The sequence below is a fragment of the Thamnophis sirtalis genome, unplaced genomic scaffold (genome assembly GCF_051295495.1).
Source record: "Thamnophis sirtalis isolate CommonGarterSnake01/CBP01778 unplaced genomic scaffold, rThaSir2_p1.2 scaffold_2, whole genome shotgun sequence".
NCBI lineage: Eukaryota > Metazoa > Chordata > Lepidosauria > Squamata > Natricidae > Thamnophis > Thamnophis sirtalis.
This window is the reverse complement of record NW_028261382.1, coordinates 53,572,342-53,597,603: the sequence shown is the minus strand read 5'-3', so window position 1 is coordinate 53,597,603 and position 25,262 is coordinate 53,572,342. Positions and strand designations below refer to the sequence as shown.

The 25,262-nt window shown below is 46.2% G+C and overlaps 1 protein-coding gene across 1 annotated transcript; it reads right to left on the bottom strand.

Moving 5' to 3' along the window:
- Positions 1 to 136: 136 nt before the first annotated feature.
- Positions 137 to 14,419, bottom strand: GAL3ST1 (galactose-3-O-sulfotransferase 1). The gene is made up of 3 exons (XM_087703744.1): positions 14,184 to 14,419; positions 4,938 to 5,071; positions 137 to 2,172 (listed from the first exon to the last, which is right to left on the bottom strand). The coding sequence occupies exons 2-3, from the start codon at positions 5,060 to 5,062 to the stop codon at positions 1,023 to 1,025; spliced, it is 1,275 nt and encodes a 424-aa protein (XP_087559870.1). The 5' UTR covers positions 5,063 to 5,071; positions 14,184 to 14,419; the 3' UTR covers positions 137 to 1,022.
- Positions 14,420 to 25,262: the final 10,843 nt, after the last annotated feature.

Genomic DNA, 25,262 nt, shown 5'->3' with positions numbered 1-25,262 from the left:
GCCCTGTTTCTGTGCAATTTTAAAACAGAAGATGGATTCGGGGCGCCCAGAGAAGATTACACTCATCTCCCAATTCACACAAGCGACAACATGCCCAGCGAGAGCACATAGTTAAGGCAAGCAGACAAAATACCACTGTGGTTCAAACGGAGGGGATTTATGTATGCACGGGTTACAGAAATACACATTCACAACTCACCGTAACTCACTGTAAATACAAGTTTCACGCGGGCGCTATAAAACTGAGGAAGCGCTCGGTTTCTCTCTGTGTGGAAAGCCTCCCGGAAACTAGTTATTTGGCGCTCCGAAATGTCAGCGGAGAATTGCCGTACTCAAGAGGCAACGGCGTTAGGCTTTTGGGGCAGATCTGCTCAACGTACAGGGAACTCTGACCGTACTGCTCCAAAGTTCTCGCTCTTTACCATAGTTCGGTCAAAAGACCTGTTCGATTCGCCTCTGGGAAACGGGCATCCCGCAATGCTACTCACAAAGAGAAAGAAACGATGTACCGGCACATATCCTCTTCCCTAATCTGCCAAACTCACTTCTCCTGAACACCTTGACGACTGCGGTCCGTGAGAGTTTGACTACGAGAGGGGAATGAGAGTTTGACTATGAGAGGGGAATGAGCCAAATGGAGAGGGGTGGGAGTTTCTTGTTTACTGGTGTTTACTGTCCTCATTGGGACGTTAAAACAGCCGAGACCTGGAATGCAAGTTGGTGAAGAGGACGTGACAGCCAGTGGCGTCCTTTTTTACTTTCTTCTTTCTGAAGGTCCAGCCAAAAACTGAGTCATAGGTACAGCACCTTCTCTTCCCTACCTTGCTTACAAGCATTGGTCACCCATTCCCCACCCTTTTTAAAAAAAAATTCACCCTCGGGAACACTTTATCCTCGAGTTTGTTCCCATGTTCGTCGTTGGCCACAAAGTGAGTTCGGCGTGTGCCTGACCAACCGGTAGAAGGAGAAAAGGGAACGAACCAAAAGAGGGGAGAGAAGAGGTGCTCAACCCCCCCCCCCCTTTACCACTTCAAAAACACCCTCACCCAGCTCCACAGCTTCGTAATCCACAGGTTGACCCCGAGGTCCGACAGATATTGTATCTCAGGGGTCAGCATTTTGCGGCAAAGTTTCCGGTGTTTTTTGTGAATCTTTTTTTTCAAATTGTAGCCCAGGATGGATTTCTCGCCCAGGGGCTGCCAGGGCTGCATGGCCGATTCCTGGATGGCGTTGGCGTCCACGGGGCGGCCGCCGTCGATGCAGATGCTCTTCATCTTCTCGTTCTCTTCGTTCAGCCGGGTGACGTCCCTCGCCATCCGCGCCGTGCCGTAGGCTTCCACTTTGCGCCAGAAGGTGGCGTTGAAGTGCTGGTAGAGCTTGGAGTCCAGGAGGTTCCACGCCGTGGCTTTTTGGTAGAGGTCGTCGGTCAGCCTTGAGACGGTGGAGCCTTTGCGGGCGTTGAGCTTGAAGTAGAGAATGTCTTCCAGCTCCCAACACAGCAGATCCTTCAGGAGCACCAGAGATTCGTCGAAGTACTCCAGGAGCATCACCAGATGAAAACGCCCGTCGATCTCGCGAATGTACTGTTCGACCAGCGGGCTGTTGGGGTCCAGGTTGTTGTCATAGCCCAAGTCGAAGAAAAGGAGATTCTGGAGGTAGTGCGCGTTGTACCCTTTTGGGTCGTAGTAATGCCAAGGGTCCCTCAGGAATTCAGCCAGCTTGTCATCGCCCAACACTTTCCAGGTCAACGGGATGATCCCCCCAAAGTAGTGGAAAGAAGACTCAAAGAGGTAGGCCGGATCCCGCAGCACCGTCACGAAGACGGCGTCCGCCGGCAGCAACTTGCGCACCTCCTCGTACTGGAAGCGCATGTGGTTGCAGATGATGTTGAAGCACACGCCGGGCTGGTAGTTTTTCACCTGGTTGCGGTCGAAGAAAGACGGGTAGTAGAAATCGCTCCGTCCGTTGGGGAAGGCAAACTTGAGGCGGTGCTTCTCCCCGAAACGGAAGAGGATATTGAGGAGGGTGCTACTGGCTGTTTTATGAGTCTTCATGAACATGATGTTGAGCCTGGGGAGGCATTTTTCTCCTGGGGAACCTTGGGTGCTGTTCCCTGAAGCCGAGAGCCGGGCCCGGGTGCGGTAGGACGAGCACGAATAAGGGATGGGAATCCTGGGTGGAGGGGGGAAAAAAAAAAACAAATGAGGAAAAATTAATGAGGTTGTCTTTTTCCTGGATTCAGGAGACATCATCACAACCTTTCCAGTGGTGGGATTCAATTTTTTCTCCCTACCGTTTCTGTGTGAGTGGCGCAGTGGTTAGGGTGCAGTACTGCAGGCCACTTCAGCTGACTACTATCTGCAGTTCAGCGGTTCAAATCTCACCGGCTCAAATTTGACTCAGCCTTCCATCCTTCCGAGGTGGGTGAAATGAGGACCCAGACTGTGGGGGCGATATGCTGACTCTGTAAACCGCTTAGAGAGGGCTGAAAGCCCTATGAAGCGGTATATAAGTCTAATTGCTATTGCTATTGCTTGGTGGGAGTGGCAGGGAAAAGATACTGTAAAATCCCCATTCCCACCTGACTCCAGGTGAAGGTTACTACAAGATCCCCATTTCCTCCTGATCCGCTGGGACTCAGCAGGCAGAGAATAGATGGGGGCGGGGCCAGCCAGAGGTGGTATTTGCCGGTTCTCTGAACTACTCAAAATTTCTGCTACTGGTTCCCCAGAACTGGTCAGAACCTGCTGAATACCATCTCTAAACCTTTCTCATCTCTGCTTGGCAAAGGTTCTACGCCTTCCCTTGGCCGCTGCTCCCCGTCACTAAGGTTGAAAGCCGCCATTAAGTCACAGGGACCTGGCCATTTTGGTTGGCCTTAGGAACAAGGCGGTGTTTTGTAAAGAAAATGTATGTTTAATTATCCATGTCATAACTGCAGCTAGAATTGTATTTGCACAAAATTGGAAAAATGGGAAAAAAAACTCCCTCAGAGAGAGAGGTAATGAAAAGAAATAATTAAAAGATAAAGAAGAATCTGAATATGGGATTTATTGTATAATTGGTTAAAGGAAAAGAGGGGGAGAGTAGGAAAGCAAAAAAGAAGAAAGATCAAGAAATGAAAAAAATAACCACAAAACCGGAAAAATGAATAAAAGGTAGAATTACGAAATAGACTATAGCAAATAAATAATAGGAAATGGATATAAAATGAGTGAAATGTACATAAGGGTTGTTATACATAGAATGGAGAAAAAAGACGCATGAAATAATATAGCAATAGCAGTTACACTTATATACCGCTTCATAGGGCTTTCAGCCCTCTCTAAGTGGTTTACAGAGTCAGCATATCGCCCCCACAGTCTGGGTCCTCATTTTACCCACCTCGGAAGGATGGAAGGCTGAGTCAACCTTAAGCTGGTGAGATTTGAACCACTGAACTGCTGAACTAGCAGTCAGCTGAAGTGGCCTGCAGTACTGCACTCTACCCACTGCGCCACCTCGGCTCTATATGTATATATAAATGTATATATATACATATAGTTATAGTTATATAAGACTTACATGTACAGATAAAAGAATCACATAAGATATGTAAAAAAAGTGTCATGTGGGGCAGAGATGTTATGTTTGCATAAACAAAAAAAAAAGTAAAAAAAAAAGAGAGAGAAATATTAGACTGCGCAGAAATGAACAGGTTAACGTTGGCCATTGAAGAGAAAGAAGAATCAGAGTATTTGTAAGATAGGGGGATGGTTTTATCGCTGGTTAGAAAACGAATATGGCTAAAAAAGAAACAGAAAATGGAATAATTTGGGAGGAGCTGAATTGAAATGTAAAGGTAAAGGTGAGATTAAAAATAGATTAAAATGACGCAACTTTTAAATATGATGAGATAAAGATTGTACCCAGATGACACACTGTAAGGTTAATTATATAGGTGTGTTTATGGAAAAATAAGAATAAAAAAAAACTTTAAAAACAAAAAGAAGATGGTGCAGTTTTTTCCCCCGCAAGCAAAATATTACCCTGGTAAGGTCAAAAGAGAAGATGTCCTCTTTCCCCTCTCCAAGAGGCACAGTATTCCACTTTTGTCACTTACAGGTAGTCCTCGACTTAACAACCACAACGAAGCCCAGAATTCATGCCGCTCAGGGGGACAAGTTGATCCGCGGGTTTGTTTCACGTTACGACTTTTCTCGCCGTAGTTATTAAGAGAATCGCTGCTGTTAGCCACTAACGGGCGCTAAGTGAATCTAGCTTGGCTTGTTTGCAAAAAAAAGGGGGGGAGGGGATTGCATGTTCCCGGGACGTTACGACCGTCGTAAGTACGAACTGGTAACCAAGCGTCTGAATTTTGAACATTATGCCACAGTCGTTAAGTGTGGGAAAAAAGGTCCCGAGTTACTTTTTTCAGCGTCGTTGCAACTATGAGGGGGTCACTGAATGAACTGGACACTGTTAGTATCTCGGGTGTCTCCCCTTGCTTGTTGTTCCATGAACATAATAAATGACTCCGAATGTTTCCTGTGGAAGATCCTAAAACAGGGATCGGCAACCTTAAAGACTCAAAAGAGCCATTTGGACCCTTTTTCCCACACAAAAGAAAACACCGGGAGCCACAGAAACCTTCCTGTGTCTGACTATTTCCTGAGTGGCCACAGAACTAGCCTATGTAGTTGAATTAAATGTTCTGTTTTCTTTTGAAACTTTTCTTTTCTTGGATTTATCCGCGGTTGGCCTAATGGGGGTCGAAAAGCTCAATAAATCGCATGCAGGCGGGTGTCGCCCATATTTTGAGCGACAGGGAGCTGCAGCAGAGGGATGAAAGAGCCACATGCGGCTCCAGAGCTGTGAGTTGCGGCCCCTTGTCCTTAAAAGGAAAATGCAAGGCTTCCCCCGCCCCCCCTCGTCCCGCATACGCCAGATTTACTCACTCTGTCATGCTGACTTGCAAGGGTGGGACCGCGTAGGAGTACAGAAGCAGCATGAAGCTGGTGAGAAGCGTCCCCAGGACGAGGCCTTTACCCATGGACTTCCAGTTCTTCCTTTGGGGCAACATTATGATCGCCTGAAAGAAGAAGCGGGAGAAAACGCCGGTCGGTTCCTTCGCTCGACAAATCCCTAACGCAAAAGAAAACCTGAAAGACAGCCGGGGGAAAAGGGGCCCTTGGAGGTCTTCTAGCCCGGGCCCCCATGCAAAATACAAGCCAGGATGCATTCTGGATTCATAGCAGCTGAGCAACTGGCTGACAGCTGCTCGGTCAGGAGTTCCAGCGGCTAAACCGATCGCGCAGTGGTTTTCCTTACGCATCGTACAGATAATCGGAGAGTTACAGAAAGGATGACACAGGTGTTCGGCAGGTAAGCAAGCAAGCACGGGAAAGTTCGCCTCATCAGAACAAACATAAAATCACAAACGGAGAAAGTCTAATCGGGTGGATTCTTTTCCTGGATCACTGCAGTGGATCATTGCCAGGACTATCCTCTCTGAGCCCTGTAAAAACCAGAAGCATTCAGAATGGCGGAGGGCGAAGGATAATTGAAAGGTGCCAAGGTGAAGCTACCTGTCTGTCATCCGACCTCCTGGAGAGAGAGAGAGAGAGAGAGAGGGAGGGAGGGGAGAGAGAGAGAGAGAGAGAGGGAGAGGGAGAGAGAGAGAGAGAGACAGAGAGAAGGTACCTGGCACCTGCCTCCAGCCCACCCAGGAATCCAGAGGAACCAAGCAGGGAATAGCTGCTGATTTGCAAGATCCAGAGAATGCAGGAGAGTAACTGCATTGCAGCAAGAGGTTGTCCTCTGTGGCAGGTCAAGGAAATTTGCCTCCAGGCCCTGCCAGAATACAGGTCTGGCGAGGGTCACGGCAGGCCTGCAGAGGTGCAGAGGGAACCCATCCCATCAACCGGGAGGCGCTGGTGGAGAACAGAGGCTGGGGAAGGTGAAAGGAAGGAGGTTTTCCACATACGGCACTTTCTGTTCACAGATCCTGATCCCCCCCCCTCTCTCTCTCGTGTTTTTTTTTATTTTATTTGTGCTGATAAATAAATAAAGGGAGACTAGTATAGATCTATTTCAAGCTATTTAGCTCTCATCAGCTAGCCATACCCTTACTGGGATTTGAACCTGGGCTATATTACATACTAGGCAGAGATCTTAGCCATTAGGCCACAGGCTCTTACCCGTTATCAGCGAAGCCAGGGTAAAAGGTATCTATTAGATTTTTTTTACAACCCCTGGTAAGCCCCAATTATGGGAGGAAGCTAACTGCTTCCATCATCTGTCAATCTTGTGACGAGCCGATTGACAGATGATGGAAGCAGTTAGCTTCCTCCCATAATTGGGGCTTACCAGGGGTTGTAAAAATCTTATATATATATATATATATATATATATATATATATATATATATATATATATATATATATATATATATATATATATATATATATATATATATATATATATATATATATATATATATATATATATATATTAGATTTTTTACAACCCCTGGTGAGCCCCAATTATGGGAGGAAGGTCACACTTCCACTCTCTGTCTTCGGCTCGTCACAAGAGACCATCCAGACAGATACCCAATATTTTTTACTGTTGCCTTTTTGCTATATTTGTTATATTTATGCTGATAAATAAATAAAGGGAGACTAGTATAGATCTATTTCAAGCTATTTAGCTCTCATCAGCTAGCTTCGCTGATAAACGGATAAGAGCCTGTGGCCTAATGGCTAAGATCTTTGCCTAGTATGCCTAGTGTGCAATATAGCCCAGGTTCAAATACCAGTAAGGGTATGGCTAGCTGATGAGAGCTAAATAGCTTGAAATAGATCTATACTAGTCTCCCTTTATTTATTTATCAGCATAAATATAACATATATATATATATATATATATATATATATATATATATATATATATATATATATATATATATATTGTTGTATTTGAGCTGATAAATAAATACGACATATAAATGTGACACTAAATACATATGAATACACACACACACACACACACACACACACACACTATATATATATTTGTTTTCTGAGGTTTTCGCGGGTGTTAGTATGTAGGTCTTTGGTTATTCGGGTTTTCTCCCGCGTAAAATTGGAAGTGTCTTGGTGACGTTTCGACGAAGTCTCATTCGTCATCTTCAGGCTTCGTGCTTCCAGAGATCTCTCATTGCTCCTGGAAGCACAAAGCCTGAAGATGACGAATGAGACTTCGTCGAAATGTCGCCAAGACACTTCCAATTTTACGCGGGAGAAAACCCGAATAACCAAAGGCCTACATAGTGTAGTTTATTGTGTGTCTGCAGTGTAGTTTATTGTGTGTCTCTCAGGTGTTTCTAACACTCTTCTAACGCTATTCGTCTCATTAGTCGACTGCTCTAATCTGCCTGCTGAAGCAACTTCCAAGTCTCCCGTGCTGAAAAATACGAGATTCAGCAAATACGCTTGGTAGATTTATGACACGGCGTTCCAAACACACGGTTGGAAAAAAATCTGAATTCTTCTGTAGTGCAGAGGATGCCTGACCTCCCAGGAATGACCGTCTGGCCTATGTCCACATTGTCCGAGACCTCCTGGGGGGAAGCGGGTGGGTGGGTGGGCTTTTTGTCTTACGAGTGCCGGTTTGATACAGCTGAGAATTCTCCTCCATGATGAATAATGAATGGAAACTGTAGATAGATCCTGAATGGAGAACAAGACGCCTTTATTCCTTCCTTGACATTCAACACCACCGCTTCTGTCTCCGACTGACCTCCGTCCGCAGGAGATGCTATAGAACTCGGGGGGAACCTGATACGAACTGGCGACAGAGAGACGAATCTCAATGGTGAGAGGGGTGATTCTAGTTTATTTCTGGCCTGGCCGAAGAAAGGTCTATGGGAAACTTTGAAACGGCTCACGCTCTTTCCTCCAGGGTCCTTGGCAGTGTAGAAAGGGAGAACCCACACCTCTCCTAGAAGAATAAAATATTCTAAAGGTAAAAGTTCCCCTTGGACATATGTGCTAGTCGTTCCCGACTCTAGAGGGCGGTGCTCATCTCCGTTTCAGAGCCAAAGAGCCGGTGCTGTCCGAAGACGTCTCCGTGGTCATGTGGCCGGCAGGACTGAACGCCGAAGGCGCACGGAATGCTGTTCCCTTCCCACCAAAGGTGGTTCCTATTTTTCTACTTGCATTTTTTAACGTGCTTTCGAACTGCTAGGTTGGCAGAAGCTGGGACAAGTCATGGGAGCTCACTCAATTATGCACCGATTTGAACCACCGAACTGCCCACCTTTCTGATTGACAAGCTCAGCGTCTCAGCCCCTGAGCCACCGCGTCCCTACTTTCTATTCTACGACATATTAAAATATTCTAGGAAATAGTAACAAGACAGAATATTATATTTCCCTGGATGAGTAAAGGAGAAACGTGTTTTTCAAGCATCTCCCTGCCCCCTGCAGATATTTGGTGCCTATTGAGCAGGGCTGGCCCAGACTATCTGCAAGAGAGACCTTCAGGTGATGGGATTAAGACATGACCCTCCAGGACATAATAGGATTAGCTAGCAACAACGTGGGGACATTGCATCACCCTCCAAGTTTCAACCAAACCTGGGAGCTCAGACAACGTCAGCTATGACCTCTGCATAACCCCCTGGGAGTCTGACAGCAACAAATAAAATACATGCCCTTGCCACAGGAACAGGAAGCTCAACGGCAAGGTCCAAGAGAAGAATTCTATTCTTATGGAAAGGCACTTTGATACCTACTCTGGAAGAAGGGTTGCAGACGTTGATGGCCGAAATGGCAAAACCGACTGCTCTGATTCAAGAAAAGAAGTCCTATTGTTTCCACGTGGAAATCGTGTTTTTTTGCGCGGCGAACTGGCAGTAATCCACCCCTGCTGTAATCGGCAATCAATTCGGTTCTCTTATGGTCAAGGACTCTGCCTCCCCGACTTCTATTGGCCGTGTTAAGTTGCTATCCACCTTTGCTTGGGTTGAAGGAGAAAATCCATAACTGGCTTTTGCAGAGGCACCAGCCTGAGTAATGTAACCTCTGATCGGTGTTTCTTTGCGAATGCTTGTCAGATCTCATGTGGCTCCTTAGATATGGAGGTAGCCCTCGAACAAAGTGATGTACGGGAACGCAAGCGCGCACCTTCCAAACTCCACCAAACCGTGCCGAACCTTTGGGAACACAGAGTCATTTCCACCTGAAGCATCTTCCCGTACCTGAGGGGCTTTGCCAGAGAGAAAGGAGCGGCTGAGGACAGGACAAGAAGTAACGGAGGGAAGGGGCCTATCGGGGAGAGAAGCAACTTGGGACTAAGGAGGAAATTCCTGGCAGTCAGAACAATTCATCGGTGGATTCGTTTGTCCCCCAGAGTTGGGGTTGCTGCCACTCAAGGGTGCCAATCCAGAAAATATTGGACGGCCATTTTTCTTGGGTGGAATAAGGACTCTTAGATTTGGCTGGGGTCTTGGACTAAAACAGGGGTCCCCAAGTCATGGGTTGCAGACTGGCATGCCAGCAACTCGGCGGCGCAAACAAGCGAAGCCCCATCTGTGGGATGCAGGCAGCACGCAAAAACACGGCTCTCTCTCTCCACGGAACTGGTCCCTGCTGCCCGAGGGCTTGGGGGCGGGGGGGGGAGGGCCGCTGATATAGAAGAACATTTTTCTCCTGAGGGGAGGCCGCCTGTCAGGCCTGCAGTCATATTGCTTTTAGGATCCTTGGCCTGCCACAATTTCTATTATTTTACTATTCTGTTTCATTAGTGGGCAATAGGGAGCGGGGAATAGTAAGGAGCAGAATGTGTTGTTGTCAAAATAAAACATTCCTTTCTAGAAGCCCAAGGTTCCGAAGCACTCGGGAGTTTCTTAAAGAACGCTGGCTGGTGAAAACCGACTCTGAAAACCTCTGCGCATCAGGCCTGCAGCCATCTTTTCTTTCGGGTCTTTGGTCTGCCACACTTTCTATTCTTCTACTATGCATTTTCTATGGTGGGAAGATGGGAGGGGGGGATTGTACGAAGTTAGATGCTATGTAGGCATAACAACATTCTTTCTAGAAAGCCAAGGTCATCTTTTGTCTCCGCACCTCTGCACCTGACCGGAACTAGATGGGTGGGAATGCCAGCGTGGCAGACAAAGATTGGACCATGGGATGGGCTTGTGGCCGTGGGGGCAAGGTTTTGAACTTTCAACTGGGCGGAAACCCAGGAAGCTTTCAGATTCGGGTATTCCACAGTTTGTACCAAGATGTCTCTCTTATTAAATTGGAACTTTGATGGAAGCTATGCCTTGGGCTCTGATTTAATTCTGGATGATATTTGGAACGCTGACACGAGGTCCCTTCTAGCCCTGTGATTCTATTATTTGACATCCTAAGACCGTGATGGGGAATCTATGGCACGCATGCCAGAGGTGGCATGCACAGCCCTCTCTGCTGGCACATGCGCCATCGCCCCAGGTCAGATCTCCGTGGCATTTCTTTCGTCAGCTTCTGTTTCCCTGCAAACGACAAAACAGAAGCTCACGAAAGAAAAAGATCTTATCTCTTATCTCTTGTTCACGCATGCCCCTGCATGTACGTGTTTATGCATGTCCATGCATGCACACATGTCCCCACGTTTGCATACATGCATGTATTTGCACATGTGTGTTCATGTATGTCCCTGCATGCACGTGTTTATGCATGCCCATACATGCACATATGTGTCCACATGTTTGTGTACATGTATGTATTTACTCATGCATGTTCATGCATATCCCTGCAGGTATGTGTTTATGCATGTCCATGCATGCACACATGTCCCCACGTTTGCATACATGCATGTATTTGCACATGTGTGTTCATGCATGTCCCTGCATGCACATGTTTATGCATGTCCCTGCATGCACGTGTCCACATGTTCGTGTACATGTATGTATTTACTCATGTGTGTTCATGCATGTCCCTGCACATATGTGTTTATGCATGTCCATGCATGCACACATATGCCCACGTTTGCATACACGCATGTATTTGCACATGCATGTCCACGCATGTCCCTGCATGCACGTTTGTGCATGTCCCTGCATGCCCATGCATGCACACATGTCCCCACATGGGTGCCTACATACATGTTCTTGCACATGCGTGTTTGCACATGTCCCTGCATGCACATGTTTATGCATGCCCCTGCATGCGTGCATGTCCTGACATGTGCGCGTTCATGCATGTCTCTGCACACATGTGCTATTCAATCCTGCTGGAATCCAGGACTATTATCAAGGTGGTGCAGTGGTTAGAAAGCATTCTTCTTCTTCTTCTTCTTCTTCCTCCTCCTCCTCCTCTTCCTCCTCCTCCTCCTCCTTCTTCTTCTTCTAAAAAACGAGGGTGCTTGAGTCTAATGCCACAAGGGTGGGACTCTTTTACCTGCCTGATGAGGGGCCACAGGTGTGAGCTCCACCTGGTCTCTCTGCCCATCCTTGCTTCTCCCTTCAGCCTGCAGGTTAATCATTAATAGGCCCCAGTGGTAGAGGGGCAAGCAATAACACCTACACACCTCAAGGTGGGTTTCCAGATTTTGCTCTTTCAATGTGGAAATGGTTGCTACATAACTGCTCCTCTCGCCACTTTTCCCACCCCAGGGCGCATGGCAACAGGTAAGGACTCTGAGCAGCGCCTGAAAGAAATAGTGTGCTTTGTTTAAACCAGTGTTTCTCAACCTTGGCAACTTGAAGATGTCCGGACTTCAACTCCCAGAACTCCCTCGATCTCAGCCAGTATGCTCTGGACATCGTGAAAGGGTTAGCCAGTAAGTGATTTTTGTTTACATATATGTTCCTTTTAGGCAAGATTCTCTCTAGTGCAGTGTTTCTCAACCTTGGCCACTTGAAGATGTCCGGACTTCAACTCTCAGAATGTTGGAGGTCTCATTCTGGGACAGCTGCCTGAAGTCGAGGCTGGCTTGGTGCAATTGAAGTCCTGTTTTCTGCAGCCTAAATCAGTGTTTCTCAACCTTGTCAACTTGAAGATGGGGAAGTGTCTAGGACAGTGTTTCTCAACCTTGTCAACTTGAAGATGTCCGGACTTCAACTCCCAGAATTCCCCAGCCAGCGAATGCTGGCTGGGGAATTCTGGGAGTTGAAGTCCGGACATCTTCAAGTGGCCAAGGTTGAGAAACACTGGTTTAAACAATATTAGTGTTTGTTTGTTTAAAAAAAAAAAGCTACTATGGAAGTAAACTCAGAATGCCTCTCCTGCTTTTTTTTAATCCTGGGGAGTTTAATTTTCAACCATCCCTGACAGGTTGGCTGAGTTTGGATTGGACTTGTGAGCTGTTGGCTGGGGGTTGGACTAGATGACCCACAAGGCCCCTTCCGACTCGGCTAATTTGCAGTCTGAATTTAGAACAAGGGAATAAGAGAGAGGGTGCAAAGGACGCAAGAAATAAATAAAATACATATGCCTTCATGCCCACGGAGTTTGGTTGGAGCAAGAATTGACTAGGACTAAAACAATAGCAGTTTAGAACGTAGAATACAGCATAACGTATAATCATCAAGGTTGACTCAGCCTTCCGTCCTTCCAAGGTGGGTAAAACGAGGACCCTGAGTGTTGCGGAGGGGGGGGGGGCAAGAGGCTGACTCTGTAAAAGGCTTAGAGAAGGCTGTGAAACTCTGTGAAGCGGTATATAAGTCTTAAGTGCTATTGCTATTCCTTCCTTCATTCCTTCCTTCCTTTTGTTCATCCATCCATCTCAGATTGTTGGGGGGCAAAAGGATAATTCTGTAAACTGCTTAGAGGGGGCTGTGAAGCTCTGTGAAGCGGTATATAAGTCTTAAGCGCTATTGCTATTCCTTTTCTCCTTCCTTCCTTCCTTCCTTCCTTCCTTCCCTCCTTCCTTCCTTCCTTCCTTCCTTCCTTCCCTCCATCTGTCCATCTCAGATTGTTGCGGGCAAGTGGCTGACTCTGTAAAAGGCTTAGAGAGGGCTTTGAAGCTCTGTAAAGCGGTATATAAGTCTTAAGCGCTATTGCTATTCCTTTTCTCCTTCCTTCCTTCCTTCCTTCCTTCCTTCCTTCCTTCCTTCCTTCCTTCCTTCCTTCCTTCCTTCCTTCCTTCCTTCCTTTCATCCATCCGTCCATCTCAGATTGTTGAGGGCAAGAGGTTGACTCTGCAAACCGCTTAGAGGGGGCTGTGAAGCTCTGTGAAGTGGTATATAAATTTTAAGTGCTATTGCTATTCCTTCCTTCCATCCATCCATCCATCCATCCATCCATCCATCCATCCATCCATCCATCCATTTCAGATTGTTGGGGGCAAGATGCTGACTCTGCAAACCGCCTAGAGAGGGCTGTGAAGCGGTATACAAGTCTTAAGTGGTGTTGCTATAACAGGGTTGGAAGGCACTTTGGAGGTCCCATCTAGTTGACCCCCTTGGTCAAGAGAGGTCCATCCTTCTGCCATACCCGTCAAAACAGTTCTACAGCCCATTCTTGAAGGCCTCCAGAGATGGGGCACCCACAACTTCTGAAGGCAAGGCATTCCTCTAATTAATTGTTCTCGCTGTCAGGCAATTTCTCCTTGGTGCCACGTTGGATCCAAGTTTCCATCCATTACTGCCCTCCAAAGGTTTGTAGAATAAGTTGCCCCCCATCCCATCTTCTCTGTGAGAGCCCGAAATCCTTTTCTTCATGACATTAGACTCACCTGGCTCCCTCAACTGTTCATCGGATGGTGAATCTTGCAGATGCTTTCTCATCTTCGATGCTTTGCTCTGCACCCTTTCTAGGGTGTCGGAAGCCTTTTTTTTGGTAAAACGGTGACCAGAACTGGACGCAATTTACCCCCCCCCCCGGCAAGTGTGGCACGACAACTCCCCTTCCAGTTTTAATTTAAAAGCCCTTCGGGTAAGCGGAGCTAGTTGAAACCAGTTTCTTGCTTTTACATTCTCTTCGAGCAATCCCGGAAGAAGTTAAGTCGGTCCCCTCCCAAAATAACTCAGGTGCCAATATATTTTTCTTATCAACTAGCCCACATGTCAAAGTACGCAAACATAGCCTTTTCCCCTGCTGGAGATCACCTCGCGGTTATATTAAACATCACCCCGCTGTCCAGTTATCCTTTCCCGGTTTCCCATCCCCTGCAAAAAATAACCTGGGGGTGGGGGGGTTTCCACCTTACCTTTCCCCTCTCTTCGGCACTTTCTTCCACAACTTTGCACTTGTGTCAAAGCGAAGCGTGCCAAGAAAACCTAGGTGATGCTCCTCCGACATGGGGCAGCCTCTCTCCGGGGAGATCCGTCCCAGGCGCTCCGGAAAGATTTTTTTTCTATCTCTTCGGATCCAATTTCTCCCACTTAGGGATAGCTCTTTCCCTCGGGGATTTCACGGGACCCTCCCCATCTCCTCAACCCAGAAAAAAACGCTTAGCGGTTCGACCCCAGCTACTGTACTGCCACCCAGGCTGACTCTCCTCCCACTTTCTGTGGCACAGAGGAGACATTCACCAGCCTTCAGAGGCTGCTGCGGAACAAAGCCACTGCTTGTATCTCACTGCAGGAGTCCGGCATCAACCAGGACATTGTTCCCGGCATAGCTGGTTTTCCCTTTCCCTCTTTCTCTCACTAGGAAGGGCAAAAGCCCAGTCTTACACTACAGGTAGTCCTCGACTCACGACAGCCCATTTATTGGCCGTTCAAAGTCTCTGTGTCTCTCTGTGTGTGTCTCTTTCTCCCCATCTCTCTCCCTCCCTCTCTCTATCTACCTATCTACCTATTGCACCAGCTGTAACACTCTCTCATCTCTCTGTCTCTCTCTCTCTCTCCCTACCTACCTACCTACCTATTGCACTAGCTGTAACACTCTCTCTCTCTCTCTCTCTGTCTCTACCTACCTACCTACCTACCTATCGCTCTAACGCTCTCTCTGAGTCTCTGTGTCTCTCTGTCTGTCTCTCCATCTCTCTACCTACCTACATACCTATTGCACTAGCTGTAACACTCTCTCTCTCTGTCTCTCTGTCTCTGTGTGTGTCTCTCTGTCTCTCTCTGTGTCTCTGTCTCTGTCTCTACCTACCTACCTACCTACCCACCTACCTACCTATTGCACTAGCTCTAACTCTCTCTCTGTGCCTCTCTGTCTGTCTCTCCATCTCTCTCTCTACCTACCTACCTACCTACCTACCTACCTACCTACCTACCTACCTATTGCACTAGCTGTAACACTCTCTCTCTCTCTGTCTCTCTGTCTCTCTCTCTGTGTCTCTGTCTCTGTCTCTCCCTACCTACCTACCTACCTACCTACCTACCTACCTATTGCACTAGCTCTAACTCTCTCTCTGTGCCTCTCTGTCTGTCTCTCCATCTCTCTCTCTCTCTCTCTACCTACCTACCTACCTACCTACCTATTGCACTAGCTGTAACACTCTCTCTCTCTGTGTGTGTGTGTGTGTGTCTCTCTCTCTCTACCTACCTACCTATCGCTCTAACGCTCTCTCTGAGTCTCTGTGTCTCTCTGTCTGTCTCTCCATCTCTCTACCTACCTACATACCTATCGCACTCGCTCTAACACACACTCTCTGTCTGTCTGTCTGTCTGTCTGTCTCTCTCTCTGTGTCTCTGTCTCTCTCTGTGTCTGTGTCTCTGTCTCTCTCTCTCTACCTACCTACCTACCTACCTACCTACCTACCTACCTACCTATCTATATACCTACCTACTGCGCTAGCTCTAATTCTCTCTCTCTCTCTCTCTGTCTCTCTGTCTCTGTCTCTCTCTCCATCTCTCTACCTATCTCGCCATGAATTAGCTTCAAGCAGAGATGCTCTATTTTCATTACACGGTGTATGCTTTTCTTTGATAGAACTACTGTTAGAATCAGCAGTTAGCTAACATCTGCAGTATTACGATACCGCCAGAAGCTAAAGAGATTGGCTCCCCCCAAAAGATTCATTTTTTTAGGAACTGTTGTTGGTCTAGTGGGCCATTTGTGGCTTTGTAACTTTTGAAGAATTCGTGGCTCGCTTGCAACTTACTCTGTGGAACACATATTTCCTGCAAAAATCAGAAGTAAAAGCTGTCATCAAAGCAGTTACCTGGAAAGTGATTCTGGAATCATGGGACTGGACTCTCCTCTTCTCTTTAAAGCTGCAAAACAAAAAATGCAAAAAAAAAAAATCTGTTTAGAGCTGAAATACTTAACGCCGTCCTGATAGACTCCATTCTACACCAGACAGTGCAATTTTTTTTTTTCTTTTGCCAATAATTTGTTCCAAATCAAATTACGCTGTTAAGGAATTCTGTTTCTTTTCTGGCCTGGATGACCATCGAAATTTATGGCGTTGCTATTCCCCACCCCCCCACCCCAATTGTTAAATTGATTCCTGAAAGAAAACAATTTTGAAACCGTTCAGGTTATCGAAGAAGCACGATACACTGATCTTACCAGTAGTAAAACCCAAGTTTATCTGTGATTAATCTTCTGACAGCAATCATGATTGTGCGTGCAGACCCTGGACAACACTTTACAAGAGAACAGCTCTGCTAATGTTCAAGGAAGACATGGAGACTATGAATTTTGCAGCCAACCAACTGCTAACTTGAACAAGACACTCCCACTTATTTGGGAAACATCTGAGTGTAAACTTAGAATTCACAAGCATGCTCACAATTACCTGTGCTATTTTCTCTATAAAAATTATTTGCAAGAAGAGGCCTTTAGACTTGGAATCAGTGTGTATGTCCCGTTTCCCCCCCCCCCCCCGCCCCGGTTTAATCTGACTTTGTGGGAAGGCCTATCTTAAATTCAGTATAATGTTTCTTCCTAGCAAACAAATTAGAATTTAACAAAAAAACCTCACCACAATAATATTGTGGAAAAATTGTCCTAAAGATCCTAAAACCGGGAGTCTGGAAGCATTCCACACACACACACACACACACACACACACACACACACACACACACACACACACACACACACTAACAAATGTTGTTAAACTTTTTAAAAAAGGGACTTGCCTGAAATGTTGAAATGTTCTCCTGCTTGAGTTTATTTATTTATTTATTTGCCAAGCATGTATATGAGATAACAGATATAAGTATAAACATGATTATGAATACGTGAAATGGATACGAACAAATGGGGGCATTAGGACAGGAATGGTGGGCATTTTGGCGCACTTATGCACCCCCTCTTAGGAATGGGGTGAAGTCAGCAATGGGGTGAGGACGAGAAGACCTCCAAGCCCCCTTCCAACTCTTGATTCTGTTATTAAAATGCAAGCAAATTTTATTGATTCAGACGCAGAGAGTTGCGGGAGTGATTATAGGGTTTAAATTGGGGCGGAGGGGAAATGGGGAAGGGAAGACAGATTTTAAGCAAGTGCTGGTTACACCTGGCACAGGTTACAAGAACCCCATTGTTTAGCAATATGTTTGTAGTGAACATCGAGATTGCCCAAGAAAGGTAATTTGTTGCTTTTAAGGTCTATTTTCCCCCCCCCGAAATGGTTATTTTGCAGTTACTATGGTTAGGGCTAACAGATTTGCAACCCAACAAGACAAACACAGATAATTAAAACTGCAGAAAAAACAATGGCTGCCAACCTGCCTTCCATTGAGGACCTGCGCACTGCACGAGTCAAAAAGAGGGCTGGGAAAATATCTACAGACCCCTCGCATCCTGGACGTAAATTGTTTCAACTCCGACCCTCGAAACGACGCTATAATGCACTGCACACCAAGACAACTAGAAACAAGGAGAGTTTATTCCCCAAATGCCATCACTCTGCTTAACAACTAACAACACTTTCAAGTAACTTACTAAGACTGTATTACTATTATTCTTCTCATCCTTCCTAGTATCTATCTCTCTTCCCACTTGTGACGACTATAACCATATTGCTTGTATCTTTCAATTTATATTGTTTTGTTTTCCAGTGTGATTTGATTGCTTATTAGTAACTTATGAGTAAGTTTTGGGCCTTATGATTCTTGATGAATGTATTCTGCTTTATTTTTCTTTATATACACCGAGAGCATCTGAACCAAAGACAAATTATTTGTGTTTCCAATCACACTTGGGCAATAAAGAATCCTATTCTATTCTATTCAATTCCAATTCCATTCCATTCCACTCCATATATTCTATTCTATTCTATTCTATTCTATTTGATTCGATTCATACTCCACTCCACCATATATTCTATTCTATTCTATTCTACTCTATTCTATTCTATTTGATTCGATTCAAATTCCATTCCATTCCATTCCACTCCATATATTCTATTCTATTCTATTCTATTCTATTCTATTCTATTTGATTTGATTCATACTCCATTCCACTCCACTTCATATATTCTATTCTATTCTATTTGATTCGATTCATACTCCATTCCACCATATATTCTATTCTATTCTATTCTATTCTATTCTATTCTATTCTATTTGATTCAATTCATACTCCATTCCACTCCACGTCATATATTCTATTCTATTCTATTCTATTCTATTTGATTCGATTCATACTCCACTCCACTTCATATATTCTATTCTATTCTATTCTATTCTATTCTATTTGATTCGATTCATACTCCACTCCACTTCATATATTCTATTCTATTCTATTCTATTCTATTCTATTCTATTCTATTCTATTCTATTCTATTCTATTCTGAAAAAGCAGGAAACTTCATCATTTTTATCCTCATGCCCTCTATCCAGCTGGCATAACTTTAAAATCAAATATTGTTCAGCTTTGTGAGTGTTTTGGGGCGGGGCGGGGGTGCGGTTTGGACTGTTGTCTCTCGGCAATTCAAACTTCTACCTATCGTGATCTTGTACATTGTCTGCTGCTTTCTTAAACGCCTAAATAATTCTAAATACAGTATTTCTCAACCATGGAAAAGTTTAAGACCCATGGAGAGCCAGCACAGGGGAATTCTGGGAGTCGAAGTCCACACGTCTTAAGCATAAACCAAGGTGGAGAAACATTGTCTTAAATATATTTATAGCACAAGTTTTTAAAACAAGAAGCAGATTCTTAGCGGATGACTTGAACGTGATTTGATAGTTTCAATTTGTTTTCTGATGACGCTTTTATAATTAATGTGTTGCAAAAGCCATCCATACAATATATTGTTCAGTAGGAACAACAACAACAACACACACACACACAAATGATGGTTAGCTCGCATCAGCTATGTTAACACCACACACTAAACCTGATGACATCAATCATAGTTTGTCAAGGGAACCAAACTAGTGGGGTTCACACTAAGCCACAAGCCATGGTTTGCAACAACAAACCATATTACACAGGGCAAGGAACGCCTGTGAAATGGTATCATGGCATAGGTCAACTACGTCAAATAGATAAAACGTGTTTATAGTACTACAAGAATCTTATTTTGAATTGGCATTAAAAAACCCAAGATGGCAGCCGGGGAATCCCTGTTGAATCCTCGCTTGTGGCCGCCATTTTGACTTTTTTGACCCACCATGCCTTCTTGGCTTCAGGGGGAGCACCTTCCCCCCCATTTTGACAAAAATATACATAGTAACTGCCTTTCATCCAAGACATAAGGGCCCACCCTTGTTCTGAGCGAGTCGCCATGGCTACCATTAGAAACCGGATTTCTTTCATCCAAAGGCCCAGCGGAGCCCAGACTAGGATGCTCGATGGGGAAAAAAAAGGCCTCGGCCATCATTGCAAACCACGGTTGAGGAGCCCGCCAGGTGGAGGTGACCGGTAAACCACCATTGAAGCAGATTGCAGCTTAACGCCACGGGTGGCCGTCGCGCAGCTGGGCCCAGCCTCATGGCGGCCTAGCCAGGATGGCGAACCGTGGTCTGTTGGAAAGGCCTGTGATAAACAACCCCACCGGCAGCCTAGCCAGGATGGGGAACCGTGGTCTGTTGGAAAGGCCTGTGATAAACAACCCCACTGGCGGCCTAGCCAGGATGGCAAACCGTGGTCTGTTGGAAAGGCTTGTGATAAAAAACCCCACCGGCGGCCTAGCCAGGATGGGGAACCGTGGTCTGTTGGAAAGGCCTGTGATAAACAACCCCACAGCAGCCTAGCCAGGATCGCAAACCGTGGTCTGTTGGAAAGGCATGTGATAAACAACCCCACGGCGGCCTAGCCAGGATGAGGAACCGTGGTCTGTTGAAAGGCCTGTGATAAACAACCCCACGGCGGCCTAGTCAGGATGGCAAACCATGGTCTGTTAGAAAGGCCTGTGGTAAACAACCCCACGGCGACCTAGCCAGGATGGCGAACCGTGGTCTGTTGGAAAGGCCTGTGATAAACAACCCCACGGCGGCCTAGCCAGGATGGCAAACCGTGGTCTGTTGGAAAGGCCTGTGATAAACAACCCCACTGGCGGCCTAGCCAGGATGGCAAACCGTGATCTGTTGGAAAGGCCTGTGATAAATAACCCCATGGCGGCCTAGCCAGGATGGGGAACCATGGTCTGTTGAAAGGCCTGTGATAAACAACCCCATGGCGGCCTAGCCAGGATGGCAAACCGTGATCTGTTGGAAAGGCCTGTGATAAATAACCCCATGGCGGCCTAGCCAGGATGGGGAACCATGGTCTGTTGAAAGGCCTGTGATAAACAACCCCACGGCGGCCTAGCCAGGATGGCAAACCATGGTCTGTTGAAAGGCCTGTGATAAATAACCCCACGGCGGCCTAGCCAGGATGGCGAACCATGGTCTGTTGAAAGGATCATGTGAGGCAAAGAAACAAGAAATAAATCCAAAATCCAGCCACCTCAGACTGTCCTCCATTGACCTGCAGAGAGTCCAGCAGAGGCTGGAATCCTGGCTGGGCAGTTTGACCTTTTGCCCTGAGTGACCACCACCAAGATGGAGGCCGAGCAACTGCAGCCCCTCAGGGCCCGGCTTCCCTTCAGGGACCCCCACCACCACCACCACCAAACCAGCCCCTCGGAGGGGACCCAGGCCTGGCATGGCTGCCTGGCAGGACTGGGGTGGGTGGGAAGAAGCAGCCCTTTGCCATGGCTAGGCTGGGCAAAAAAACCCCCTCCATTTGGGCCTGGGGGAGCCATCTCCGCATCTGCCCCAGCCCATCTGCGGGCGATGGGTGGGGGGGCTCGGGATCAGGATCCCAATGGGGTGCCCCCCACCCACCCCCAGTTGGCTTTTCATGGGCTGGGGCGAAGCCCAAAATGGCGTCACTTCGGTTTCGGCTGGGACTTCATCCTCCCGGGGTGTGTGTGTGTGTGTGTTGAGCTGAGCTAACTGGGGTTTGCTCCCTAAACCATGGCTAAGCCAACCATGGTTCATTTCCAAACTTTTTAAAAAATTTTTATTCTCTTACATACTATTGTAAATATACCTTCACGTAATTGTTATTCTTCTTTACACTTGTGGTTCTTACACATTTGTTATTCCATTTAATAGGTTGTAATATGCAATTTGGGTTGCTTTGTTTACCATCCCTAGTGCCTGTTGTAACACCACCTTATTTTCCCTTTCTTTTCTCCCTCCCTTCCTTCTCTACTTTCTTCCTCCTTCCCCTTCCTTCTTCCCTTGCCTCTTCCATACTCCTCTCTTCCCACTCCTACCCTCTCTCCTTCTCTTTCTCTTCTTTCCACCCTCCTCTCCTTTCCCTTTCCTTCCCCCTTCTCTCCTTCCTTCCTTCCGCCTCTCCTTCCTTCTTCCCTTACCTCTCCCCTACTCCTCTCTTCCCCTTCCTACCCTCTCCTTCTCTTTCTCTCCCTTCCACCCTCCTCTCCTTTCCCTTCCCCCCTTCTCTACTTCCTTCCTTCCTCCTCTCCTTCCTTCTTCCCTTACCTCTCCCCCACTCCTCTCTTCCCCTTCCTACCCTTTCTTTCTCTTCCACCCTCCTTTCCTTTTTCCCTCCCTCCCTTCTCTACTTCCTTCTCTCCTTCCTTCTCCCCTACTCCTCTCTTCCCCTTCCTACCCTCTTTCTCCCTTCCACCCTCCTCCTTTCCTTTTTCCCTCCCTCCCTTCTCTACTTCCTTCCTCCTCTCCTACTCCTCTCTTCCCCTTCCTACCCTCTCTCCTTCTCTCCCTTCCACCCTCCTCTCCTTTTTCCCTCCCTCCCTTCTCTACTTCCTTCCTTCCTCCTGTCCTTCCTTCTTCCCTTCCTTCTCCCCTACTCTCTTCCCCTTTCTACCCCCTCTCTCCTTCTCTATCTCTCCCTTCCACCCTCTCATCTTTCTTCCTTCCCTCCTCTTCCTCTCGTTCTCTCCTCCTCCCTCCCTTTCTTTTTCTGTTGTTATAGGTGTCTCTTTCAAATCTTGTTTGTTTTCTTGGAATAGTATTTCTGCAAACCCAAATATACTTTAGTATCATTTCTTATCCCCTTATCTTCGCTAATCTATTCTAATTATGTCCCCCCCTCTATATGTCGCTCTTGAGTGTATACTTGTATATTTAATATTTTATTTTCTGTTTTCCCCCTCTCCCCCCCCCTTTTCATTAATAGTGCATCGTCTGGGTTCTATATCTTCTTTTCTTTCTTTCTCTAGCCAATCATAAAATCTTCACCATGTCTTGAAGTACACCGATTCCTCTTTATCCTTTATTTTCACTGTCAACCTGTTCATCTCTCCACAATCTAGTACCTTTTTTATTACCTCTTCATCTGTTGGTAACTTATTTCATTTCCAATTTGGGGCAAATACAATTCTTGCTGCTGTAGTTAAAGCAAACCATGGTTTAGTGTGTCGGTGGCTTCAAGATTATTCTAATTTGCTTTTGGGGCAGCTGCCTGGCTTGAATTGATGCCTTTATTTTGGATTTTATGGGTGTGGATTGCAAGGGGGGGGTTGACGGTGTTTTGTTGTAAATCGACCGGTTTAAATCTCTGTTTAAATAAAATTTAAAAATTACGGGCCAGGCTTCTGAGCCTGGCAGCGTTGAAAAACCAAGACGCAGAGAGCCACAGAAGAGCCAAAATGGATGCAACGGGCAAAAATTATTAGGAAGGAAACAGGGAAGCGGCTGTACCTTTTAAAATTCTTCGGATGTTTTGAACGCTTGGATGTGTGTTTTCCCAAGCAGAATTCTTATACTTGATATTATTTCAGGAAGGAAGAGAGGGACGAGTTGTTGGGGAGAGAGAGAAATGGGAGATTTGGCTGGAATCCGATGGAAAAAAAAGTTTATGCCACTCTTATCATGCTTTTTCTTGGCTGCTTTATGGCAGAGAAGTATATCCTGGGGTCTCGGAGTGGCACCAGCCCTCCAAAACGTCAGATCGTAGGCTTAATGCAAAAGAACTAAATAACTGTATGGGATTTAAATCCCTTTCGCTGTCAGGTGCTTTAAATGAAACCTATTTCCTGGATGAAGCTGTTATTGTCTTTTGATCTCTTCCGTTTCTTTCCCGCCTCATCTCTACAATTCAAGGTGGCGTGTATTGAAGCTGCCGTTCAGATGACGTTTTGAAACAATATATTTCGCACCGGGCTTGAATTTTTCTTTGTTATTGATTAGCAATGATGAGTGGAGTAATGATGAACAGAACGAGATGGATGGCTCGATTATCAATCCGACAAATGCCTTTTAAGCTACAGTGTTTTGTGGGTTTCGAAAGAAATAAAGGAAGGAAGGAAGGGGGGAAGGGAAGAAGAAGAGAGGGAGGCAAAGGAAAGCAAAGGAAAGGATCAAGGAGGGAGGGAGGAGAGAGAGAAAGAAAAAAGGAAAGAAGGAAGGAAGGAAAGGTAAAAATGGAGGGAGGAATGAAGGAAAGAGAGGGAGGGAGGAAGGAAGGAAAGAAGGAAGGAAAGGTAAAAATGGAGGGCGGAATGAAGGAAAGAGAGAGGGAGGAAGGGAAGAAGGAAGGAAGGAAAGAAAGATAAAAAATGGAGGGCGGAATGAAGGAAAGAGGGAGGGAGGGAGGGAGGAAGGAAAGAAGGAAGGAAAGGTAAAAATGGAGGGAGGAATGAAGGAAAGAGAGAGGGAGGGAGGAATGAAGGAAAGAGAGAGGGAGGAAGGAAAGAAGGAAGAAAGGAAAGATAAAAAATGGAGGGCGGAGTGAAGGAAAGAGAGGGAGGGAGGAAGGAAGGAAAGGTAAAAATGGAGGGCGGAATGAAGGAAAGAGAGAGGGAGGAAGGGAAGAAGGAAGGAAGGAAAGAAAGATAAAAAATGGAGGGCGGAATGAAGGAAAGAGGGAGGGAGGGAGGGAGGAAGGAAAGAAGGAAGGAAAGGTAAAAATGGAGAGAGGAATGAAGGAAAGAGAGAGGGAGGGAGGAATGAAGGAAAGAGAGAGGGAGGAAGGAAAGAAGGAAGGAAGGAAAGATAAAAAATGGAGGGCGGAATGAAGGAAAGAGAGGGAGGGAGGAAGGAAGGAAAGGTAAAAATGGAGGGCGGAATGAAGGAAAGAGAGGGAGGGAGGAAGGAAGGAAAGGTAAAAATGGAGGGAGGAATGAAGGAGAGAGAGAGGGAGGGAGGAAGGAAGGAAAGAAAGATAAAAAATGGAGGGCGGAATGAAGGAAAGAGGGAGGGAGGGAGGGAGGAAGGAAAGAAAGATAAAAAATGGAGGGCAGAATGAAGGAAAGAGAGGGAGGGAGGGAGGGAGGAAGGAAGGAAGGAGAGATACTCTGGAATAATCATATCATTAAGATACTAAATGACTACCAGACATGGATTGGAAGAATGCAAATAACACTACTTGCCAGCCAAGCAAGAGAAAATCTGAGCGCTTTGTTGACATCTATTGCCCATCCAGAATATTGCAGCCCAGACCTGAAAACCTGGATATTTTGATGAATGCTTTGTTCTCTAAACCTCTAAACAGCAACCCTACAAGGTAGGCAGCGCCCAAGACAAGGGGATGCGTGCCTTGGTCGTGTCCTGCTGTATTGCCACGTGCTCTGCAAAGATTATTGAGACCGGTCAAGGGAATGTATGTCTTCTGGATGACTATAATGGGGTAGTAGACACTAAAAGAAAGATTATGCCAGTGATAAACAGAACAAGGGAAAAAGGAATATACTACCAAAAACCTTTTCGAGTTGAACCTGACGGATAGGTGGAGAAGCCAATATATAATAGGCCCCCATTCTCCTCGTCTTAGGAAAGACCTCAAGATCTGGTGCTTCCTCCAGGCACTGGAGATTGGTTGAATGCAAGTCTCCAGAGGTTGTTGCGTGCTTGATTGCCATTTTACAATTTGTCAGCCTCTGTTTTGCTCCTTGCTTTTCGTCTGCCATTGAAACGGGGAGGGAGGGCATGGTATTTGGGTGGGGGAAATAATCTGTACAGGA

What these genes read in the sequence shown, in the direction of transcription:
- GAL3ST1 (XM_087703744.1), bottom strand. Translation starts at nt 5,062, where the DNA reads ATGTTGCCCCAAAGGAAGAACTGGAAGTCCATGGGTAAAGGCCTCGTC. An exon ending in TTGCAAGTCAGCATGACAGA is followed by an intron (nt 2,173 to 4,937) that starts GTGAGTAAATCT and finishes CCCTCCACCCAG; the next exon opens with GATTCCCATCCCTTATTCGT.